This window comes from Amblyomma americanum, chromosome 11 (assembly GCF_052857255.1).
Source record: "Amblyomma americanum isolate KBUSLIRL-KWMA chromosome 11, ASM5285725v1, whole genome shotgun sequence".
Lineage (NCBI taxonomy): Eukaryota > Metazoa > Arthropoda > Arachnida > Ixodida > Ixodidae > Amblyomma > Amblyomma americanum.
Window position 1 is genome coordinate 54,040,468 of NC_135507.1, and position 10,181 is coordinate 54,050,648.

General features: G+C 49.6%; 1 protein-coding gene across 1 annotated transcript; it reads left to right on the forward strand.

The window, feature by feature from the left end:
• Window positions 1-5,441: 5,441 nt before the first annotated feature.
• Window positions 5,442-6,889, forward strand: LOC144110799 (uncharacterized). The gene is made up of 2 exons (XM_077643892.1): window positions 5,442-5,726; window positions 6,215-6,889. Exons 1-2 carry the CDS (start codon window positions 5,535-5,537, stop codon window positions 6,887-6,889), a joined length of 867 nt encoding a protein of 288 aa, XP_077500018.1. The 5' UTR covers window positions 5,442-5,534.
• Window positions 6,890-10,181: the final 3,292 nt, after the last annotated feature.

The following is a 10,181-nucleotide window of genomic DNA, read 5'->3' on the forward strand; positions in this document are numbered from 1 at the left end:
GCAGAGACATTTAAAACTGCTTACGTGTGGGAACGCGAAAGTATTACTGTCCCTGGGTGCATTGTTTAAGCGTAGTTTGTACATGCATTAAAGTTCTTGAAATGGCGTACTGCAGGCTGTGCGCTCCACTGTCTGCGCCGTTTCCGGTGGTGCGATGTATTATCATACCCCCGATCCCCTTTCATTCCTTCATTCCTTCAGCCTTCCTTCAAAGTTTTCCTCGGAAAGAGTTTTAATTTTACGGGTGAATCCACATTCTCGGGACAACTATAGCCAAGCCAAATATGAAACCACATCTTCCCGGCATGCCTATGGTGGATGACCGGCAGCATCGGAGTTTTCCCTCTAGGTATGTATGAGAAACTCGACGTCGTGTGCAAAGCATATTTATCGTCGTAGTCGCCTTGTAGTAGTACTAGTTAAGCAGCGTCCCTGAAGCCGGCCATAAAGAGGTCTATAGAACAAGGTGGCAGGGTTACCCCGCACGGATGCCACTCCATGGGGGCCCTATCAAGTGACCACCCCGCACACATAGCCCATTCCTTGGGCGTCGCGTTGACTTTCGCACAACAAAGCGAAGGTTCCCGGGAAAGGCATGTGTATGTCTCCCATGGTCATTTCGCCCCAAGGAGGAAGAATAATAATAATTGGTTTTGGGGGAAAGGAAATGGCGCAGTATCTGTCTCATATATCGTTGGACACCTGAACCGCGCCGTAGGGGAAGGGTAAAGGAGGGAGTGAAAGAAGAAAGGAAGAAGAGGTGCCGTAGTGGAGGGCTCCGGAATAATTTCGACCACCTGGGGATCTTTAACGTGCACTGACATCGCACAGCACACGGGCGCCTTAGCGTTTTTCCTCCATAAAAACGCAGCCGCCGCGGTCGGGTTCGAACCCAGGAACTCCGGATCAGTAGTCGAGCGCCCTAACCACTGAGCCACCGCGGCGGGTCCCAAGGAGGAAGGAAATTAAAGAACTCAGGAGAGGCGGTTACTCACATTTTTTTTTTAATCCGGCTCCCCCCCCCCCACCCTTAACTACAGTCTCGGAGCGCCTGCGCACGCGCAGCAGGCATTTCATTATTATTATTAATTGGTTTTTGGGGAAAGGAAATGGCGCAGTATCTGTCTCATATATCGTTGGACACCTGAACCGCGCCGTAAGGGATGGGATAAAGGAGGGAATGAAAGAAGAAAGGAAGAGAGAGGTGCCGTAGTGGAGGGCTCCGGAATAATTTCGACCACCTGGGGATCTTTAACGTGCACTGACATCGCACAGCACACGGGCGCCTTGGCGTTTTTCCTCCATAAAAACGCAGCCGCCGCGGTCGGGTTCGAACCCGGGAACTCCGGATCAGTAGTCGAGCGCCCTAACCACTGAGCCACCGCGGCGGCTGCCGCTGCGCCCAGCGTTAATACGGTCGGCCAAAGACTCCCAGTAGTCCTTGCGAAAGCACGTGACTTCCGGCACACTTTCTCGCGTGCACCTCGGATAGCGAGGGCATAGTGCTCTAGAATACTATAGCAAGGGTCCCTCCTGAGTTTTCCTTCCTCCATGTTTCGTCCCACGCAGCCGAGCATGGACCCAGGGGAGTGATGCAGGGCATCTGCGACACTCCGCATTGGCTGCGTCTTTCTTTGCGTAATCTTTATCGGATGTCATGGGTGAATCGCCGTTTCTTTTTTTTTATCGAATGCAATGTTCATGCATTGATATCTCTTCGCGACAACTGCCAAAGTACAAGAACAAAGGCGCGCATTTTCCCTGTCACAAAATTGATATGACGAGTATTAGCAAGGCCTGCGTCTTGCGTTAAATTCGAAACACTGCAAAACCTGCCCAAGCTAAGAAGAAGACCTTCGGCTTAAATGTAGGCACCGTGCCACCTCTAAGGTAGTTAATCAACAATGGATAATTCTCGCGAGTGACACAACGTCCCACTTGACTGGTCGACTTCCCGGCCATAAAACTGCTCCATACCCCGTACGCACTTACCGTCGAAGCGTCTGATACGGCACGCGTCTCTACACGAACATTTTTTGTTCTAAATTTGCGCTAGGTGGCTGCCAACAATATTCTCCCTTCGCACTCTCTCCCCACCCGTCTTAGAAGCTACTTTCTTTCCCTCTGCTTTTTTTTGTTCGAATATTTAGCAACAAAAGAAATAATGGCGGCATGATGGCACAAGTGTCGGATGTCGTGGTCAGGAGAGGAATCCCCGAAAAAAAATTGCTCCGCGGAAAATCTTGTCTTCGTACTGGACGCGTATTACGACAACTGTGAGTGAAATACGACTGTGGGGAAGCCGACGGCCCAATTACACACATAGCGACCGCACGTGTAACGAGTTGCCATCAGCGAATGAGGTAAGCGGTAATTGCTTGCTTCAAACACTTGTCCGGCCTATATAGCTGAGCTGGACGACTCCCGAGTACACAGCGCGTCTTAGAGCCTTTCGGTACCTCGGCACAAGACCCACCACGAAGCCTCTATCTCTTCGCCGTCCTCCTGATCTGGCTTGCGCTCACCTCAGCGCATTACACTCGGGACTTGATTTGGTTGTTTGTTTTCTTTTTTTTGGGGGGGGGGGAGGAAATGGCGCAGTATCTGTCCCATATATCGTTGGACACCTGGACCGGGCCGTAAGGGAAGAGATAAAGGATGGAGTGAAATAAGAAAGGAAGAAAGAGGTGCCGTAGTGGAGGGCTCCGGAATAATTTCGACCACCTGGGGATCTTTAACGTGCACTGACAGCGCACAGCACACGGGCGCCTTAGCGTTTTGCCTCCATAGAAACGCAGCCGCCGCGGTCGGGTTCGAACCCGGGAACTCGGAGCCGGATCAGTAGCCGAGCGCTCTAACCACTGAGCCACCACGGCGAGTCTCAGAACACTCGGGACTTCTACCAGGTATTCCAAAGACTCGTTACTACCGGAGCTAGCCATGAGATTATACTATTCGTAATGCTACACCGGATCGGTACTTTACATATAAAGTTGCACGCAGTCGCTCTTGCGAATGAATTGAAAAGAACGTATGTGAATGTGAACAGGTGTGGCTGGTGTGTCACTGGCTGGCGATGCCGAAACTGCATACGACGTTGCGTATTAGTATTGTCATCTTATATGCATATACAGCTGCCTGCGGGACACCAAGCGGTAAGTACCAGTGGCGTTTAAGGAGGAAGGTCTGCAAATACGATACGCTGTTTGTTAAGAACTTCGTTGAGCACAAATGACTAACCGCTGCATTTAAAGCAGGAAGAGTTTAGTGCGTGGCTGTCTCTGTAATTGAAGGCCTTTTTACGGCTTGCGTGAATTGTTTTATCGTGCTTTGTTATCCACGGAGAAGAGCGGTGAGTTGATTAATAATTTATTTTGAACTCCAGTTCATTGCGATTCCTTTTTGCAGTTTGTTTGCCCCTAAAGATAGTCAGACAGGCGGGCAGGTTGTAAACAGTCGAATGAAATGTAATTAAAATAATTGTATCTTAGTAGCCTTACATTCATTAAATTCCTTCCATCCACTGGTTGCAAATAAACTGAGGCTGTCACAAGATGCAGTTAAAACTAGCCACTGCCTTTCATGAGATGTCAAATACTGTTCTGGTAACGCCTTCGGCGGCAAAGCGAGGGAAGGACGCCACAAACGGACGCTGCCGATAGGTTTTAGCTAGTTATAAGTTGGCTTAACCGCATGACAGCGACGTGAAGTGGAAAATTACAGCAAGAAACCGAAGGACCTACCCGGGAACACCCCACGTTCACACTGTCAAAAGGTTTCACGGCCCTGACCGCGGCGGCTGCGTTTTTATGGAGGAAAAACGCTAAGGCGCCCGTGTGCTGTGCGATGTCAGTGCACGTTAAAGATCCCCAGGTGGTCGAAATTATTCCGGAGCCCTCCACTACGGCACCTCATTCTTCCTTTCTTCTTTCACTCCCTCCTTTATCCCTTCCCTTACGGCGCGGTTCAGGTGTCCAAAGATATGAGACAGATACTGCGCCATTTCCTTTCCCCAAAAACCAATTATTATTATTATAGTGCCGCCTGCAGGTGCCCAAGGCCCCCAAAGCCTACCTGTTCTGAAGTTTAACAAGAAATAAATAATAATAGTAACAATAATAAATAATAATAATTGGTTCTGGGGGAAAGGAAATGGTGCAGTATCTGTCTCATATATCGGCGGGCACCTTAACCGCGCCGTAAGGAGAGGGATAAAGGAGGGAGTGAAAGAAGAAAGGAAGAAAGGTGCCGTAGTGGAGGGCTCCGGAATAATTTCGACCACCTGGGGATCTTTAACGTGCACTGACATCGCAAAGCACAGGGGCGCCTTAGCGTTTTGCCTCCATAAAAACGCAATAAAAGCAATAATAATAATAATAATTGGTTTTTTGGGGGGAAAGGAAATGGCGCAGTATCTGTCTCATATATCGTTGGACACCTGAACCAAGCAATAAAAATTGTAAAATTGGTTTTTGAGGAAAGGAAATGACAAAATTGGTTTTTGAGGAAAGGAAATGACGCAGTAGCTGTCTCACATATCTCGGTGGACACCAGAACCAAACCGAGCCGTAAGGGAAGGGATAGATGAGGGTGTGAAAGAAGGAAAGACAGAATGAATGAAAGAAAGAAAGAAAAAGTGCCGTAGTGGAGGGCTCAGGAATAATTTTGACCACCTGGGGATCTTTAACGTGCACTGACATCGCACAGCACACAGGCGCCTTAGCGTTTTGCCTCCATAAAAGCGCAATAAAAGAAATAAAAATTGCAAAATTGGTTTTTGAGGAAAGGTTTGTGGTTTATGAGGGTTTAACGTCCCAAAGCAACTCAGGCTATGAGAGACGCCGTAGTGAAGGGCTCCGGAAATTTCGACCGCCTGGGGTTCTTTAACGTGCACTGACATCGCACAGTACACGGGCCTCGAGAATTTCGCCTCCGTCGAAATTCGACCGCCGCGGCCGGGATCGAACCCGCGTCTTTCGGGCCAGCAGCCGAGCGCCATAACCACTCAGCCACCGCGGCGGCTTTTGAGGAAAGGAAATGACACAGTAGCTGTCTCACATATCTCGATGGGCACCCCAAAAAAACCGAGTCGTAAGGGAAGGGATAGATGAGGGTGTGCAAGAAAGAAAGAAAGAAGGAAAGAAAAAGTTCCATAGTGGAGGGCTCCGGAACAATTTCGGCCACGTGGGGATCTTTAATGTGCACTGACTTCGCACAGCACACGGGAGCCTTTTGCGTTTCGCCTCCAAGCCCCTCTTTTTCAGCAGCCCAGTCGATGGTGAAGAAGTTGATACGAAGGACAGAATAGCCACGCGCTGAACGTAGGGTGCGGCTCGCGTGAGCAAGCACAAGCTGTGATAGCGTACACACGCAGCTGAAGACACCGAGGAACGACTAGTTCCATGAGCCCCTGAAGTTCAAGGCCCAGAAGAAGGACGCCCGGGAGAAGCGACGACAATCTGCAGAGCATCGCCGAGGTGGACGCCAGGCCGAGGACCTCGCTCACCAACACGGCCAGCAGCTCCGACAGATGCATGGATGCTGGGGCCAGCAGAGGCTCTACCAGCCAGCTGAGGAAGCCGCAGCCTGGTGTGCAGCTGAGCGAAATGTGCCGTACTGCTCTACCGATGCACGACTGTGGCGCCCGAGGTGACCTCATGGCTAGGAACACTGCTTCGGTTTCTTCCTGGACCCAACTGCACTGGAAGCCGGAGGCTGACGCACAGGTGAGGATAGGGTCAGTAGTCGTGCTCGGCACCTTTTGAAAGCGGGTAAAAGACGGGGTTTTTGAAGCCATAGTCTGAAAATAAAACACCTGCTTCCAAAGTCTTTGCAGCGGTAAAAGAGATTTCCTTCCATGCCTTGTCAAACAAGTCATGACAGAAGCCACATATGGATGGGACTAATGCAATTCTTGTTCATGCGTGTCTTCTTGTTTCAATTTTGTTGTGTGGCGCTTCGCAAATTGTAGAAGCGCAACAACTAGCGCAGATGAAGTTCTCTGAGACAATTCGTCAGTGACTAACGACCTTTATGAAAATACTGATCGCATAAGCACAGTAGTGCACAGGTTTCTCCTCAGCGGGAGAGGGGGGCGCAAAACGTTCCTGGCATTTCCTTCCGGTTCAGGTCTTGTCGTCTTAATTGGAAAATAGTGGACATATCTGCTCGCTTAAGGGTGGTGACTGTGGCCCTTTATGTTCCACATACGCAGGATCTCAACCCGGCCCACGTGGTAATCCAGCTGCCAACACGGCATCCGAGATTCGAGGCTCCTGTACCCGCGGTGACATTCGTCTGCGCCGTCGCCCTGTTCCTCTACCTTGACTGGGAACTGTGGGCTTGCGTCTGGCATCACTGTGCGCTCTTCATCTCATGGAGCTCCGAAGCTCATCGTGCCCACCGGCCGTTGTTTACCGACCGCAACAAAGTGGCCTGCCCAACATGCATGGCTTCTACAGAATCCTACGTCAACCGGTCCCAAGACCCATGCGTCATCGTTCACCGGGGCGTCTGCGACCGCTGGAACCACCATGAGCCCTCATTTCTCCCTGCCGCCGAAGATGAATTGTGTGGTTTCGCCCTTAATTCCAAAGAGTGGCCTGCTTATGACTACAACAGCGAGCCCGCAACGCCGTTGGCCTGCAGCCACAATGGGGCTGCAGTCGCGTCTTTTTCGGTTTGGCACGAAAAAGACGTCCTGGTCTACTCAAAGGGCTTCTTGGCCGCTCACCACATGCCATGGGGCACGACGTCCCGCTGGAACCTGCTCGACGCATCCGGAAACTGGAATCTGCACCTGTGGTTCCAGGTGACCTTCGATCTGCCTTCCGCGAAAGGAGTGCTTATTATGGAACAGCAAGAGCGACAGCTTAGTTCCGCTATCTGAAGTTCATCCGAAAGCTGTCACAACCTCGTCATTTCCTCGTGCTTTTGTTTTATTTAATTTCTAAACATCCGATTTTGTATGTTATTACGTTATCTTTATACTGCTTGAATTGGCAGCGAGATAAAATTGACGCAGATATTCTGTCCTTTGGATTCTTTTTATTTTCATTGGGTTCTGTTGGTCAGGTATTTATGTTCATGCGGTGCGAAAAAACACGGACAAGACGCAAGGCATAAAGGCGCGTACAAAGTAAAAAGCACTGCTATAACACAAGAGCTCTGTTGTGTACGTCTCTGCCTCTTTTACGTGCTTTTTGCAGTTCGTGAACATGAATCACCATCAACTCGCCCAGTTGTCTGTTGTTCTTGATTGCATATATTACGCTACAGCGTATAGAGCTTGTTCGATCGTAAAGCCGTCGGCGTCGTCGGCACCGCGTGTCGGAAATAATCGGGGGCTGCGTAAAAAAATCTTATCGTGGTAGTTGTTGTTCTAGTCATTGATGATTGGTGTGTGATAGGCAATGAGTAGTTCATGAAATCATTGTAATTAATTGAGCAATTAAATAAATTTTTAAAAATTAAAAAAGGGGTTCAGTGGTGTCAAAGTGCTCAGAATGGAAAGCCAAAGCTTGATCAATTAATTGAAACAATTGAAGAAAATGAAAAATGCGCTCAAAGGTGTCGAGTGTTCAGAATGGAAAGCCTAATTAACCCGCTACGCTACCGCGTCATACCCTTAAGGTGGAGCTCAAGTGTCCTCTCTAATATTTATTTGTTCCTCTCTTTTCCAATGCCCTGTCCTGACAGCGCCTCTCAAGCATGCCTGGTGGTGTTTATCTGGGAGGTGTCGGTCAGGAGCTTATAATAATGCTGCAGCGATGGCAATGATCATTCTATGCGCTTGAGTCACACGATAGACAAAGAGTCACCACAAGCTAGGCACTGCTGTCGGCTAACTAATTATCCAATGGATTGAGTGCTTCATCTGGATGCGACGCTTTCTGGCTAAAGGCATCGTGCGAGTAGAAATCTCTGCCCTAATTCGTTTCGTTATTCACGGGCTGAGGCCTATCGATCGTCGGCACACTGGAAGACCTGGCAATCAGCCTGGTCATTTGAGTGGTAAGTGGCCTAGGTGACCTAAGGGGCACTTTGCTCCCATCTAACGAAGCGTCCGACGCAGCAACTGGAAGGGTTGAAGTAAGCAGCCCTGCGCATTATCACGGGGCTCCCATGTCATACGAAAGTGGAGAAGCTCTACCGGTGCGCAGGGACCCCCCCCCCCCCCCTTTTTTTTTCTGGAATAAACGATAGGGTCCACATGGTGGACGCGCCGGACGATCTCGAGCTCATGGCACGAGGATGAAACCTCCTGACAGAGGACGGTTAAGCCCTGGATTGTGTCACGATCCACAAGCACATTCATGAGTGGGAGGATGTACTGATGACTGAGCAGCGGACGGCACGTGCCAAGGCGCAGCGCCAGCGGCACGCTGCGCAACGGACGACCCGAGCATCATGCGAGAGCACCACCCAGCAAGCCGACCTGACAATACTCCATGCGTGTGCTGACGCATCGCGGTGAACAGAGGCCAACACAGCGGCACTGGCTTCACTATAAACACGAATACACCTACCTATATGGGAGTATAAAGGGGTGTACGCTGTCCTCTAGCACTCTCTCTTTCATAAAAGGGTGTGCGCTATAGTGGACAGTTTACTCCCTTTTGTAGCGATAGCTACATTGCGCTAGCATTTTGAGCCTTCAGCGTGGCGGCGCCGCCAAGTGGTCACGTGGTGCGTGATTGGCCACGCGGTGCGCAGCAGCTACCGGCGGCGCGTGACTGAAGAAAAAGGAACGCCGACCAAAAGATTGTTGTTTAAAAACAAAGACGTTTCGGCTTCCATACGGAAGCCTTGATCACTGGGCGGAAAGCCCAAAGCGCCGGTGAAACCGAGTGGGGTGGGGGGGGCGGGGTGTAGAGAGGGGGGGGGGGGCGGGAGAGCGTGAATCCACGTCCAGGGACGAAGCTGAAGAAGGAACGCCCAGCGAAACGGAGCGGCGAAAGACTGGCTTTGCAATTCGACTGAGCGAGTTCCACTTGGCCAGCTGTGGCTATCGCGTCACTCCACGCTTAACCAGAGCTAAACCACAGCCATTTTTTTACTCTTTTCTGCTTACAGAGTGCAAAGGCTGACCACGCTGGCGAAACGCGCACCCGGGTCTTCACATTCGACTCCATGAATACGCTTAAATGGAAGTAAAGGAAGTAAGATGTCCTTTAGGGCACTCCCTTTTATCCTCATTTACCCTCTCCCTTCCCCTTTATTCCCTTCCTCCCTCTTAACCTTTTTATCATTTTAATTATTTTTAGCGCACTCTCTATTCTTGCTCCGTTCTGTTTAGAATGTACTGCGTCATTCATAGCCCATGTGCACATTCGGGACACGACAATATCTTGTCTGCCGACGGTACGCGCTTCAAGTTATTGCTGAGTGGTCTAGTTTTGAATGTCAACTATGATGGCGTCGCAAAAAGCGAAGACATCCCACACTGGGCACCGCTATAATAAAGCCGGTTTTTAATGCGGGAATGGACTTCTGGGTATGTAATTCCTGCTTAAAAAAAAAAAACTACACGCTTTCAAGTTTCACGCTAGAAGAAACGTATCCTTGATTGTTGTTGCTGCCCTCTGTTGGAGAGCAACAACAACAAGCAAGCTTCATTGGCGACGGGACTAATAATCGCATCATTATTGTCGTCTTCTGAGTTCAGATCTTCAGCCGATCTCTTTATATCATTCCCAGTACATAAGAAACTAGCGCAGGGGTAGAAATAAATGAAACCACGCTATGCCCAATCTATAAGGCACAAACTGACAAACAAGGTTCTCACAAGTAGACTTGCCTAATTGCGATCCGTACATCAGCGGAATCTGGCTCATTTATTCTTTGACACAGCATCAGCGCGCGGGTCTTTTCGGCGTTACGGGGCACTTTTCGTTCTCAGTTCTCGGATTAGCTTTGCGCTGCAGCAAAACCTGACTTAGTTTAGTTTTCTGAGAACGTCTTATTTCGAAAAAAAAAAAACTCAAACGGGAACGCATCCTTTAGAAATGAACCTCCATTTGTGTTTTTGTCTTTTTCTGACGGTTTCCTAATTTCAGTCCCGCTATCTTTTTAATGCCCATAGTATATCCTTCCCTAAGCACAGCTCTGTGTGTTTTACCAGTAACAGCCTCTCGCAATTGGCAGTGAGGTGCTGGAAGTGGAAAGGGAATACGTCTACT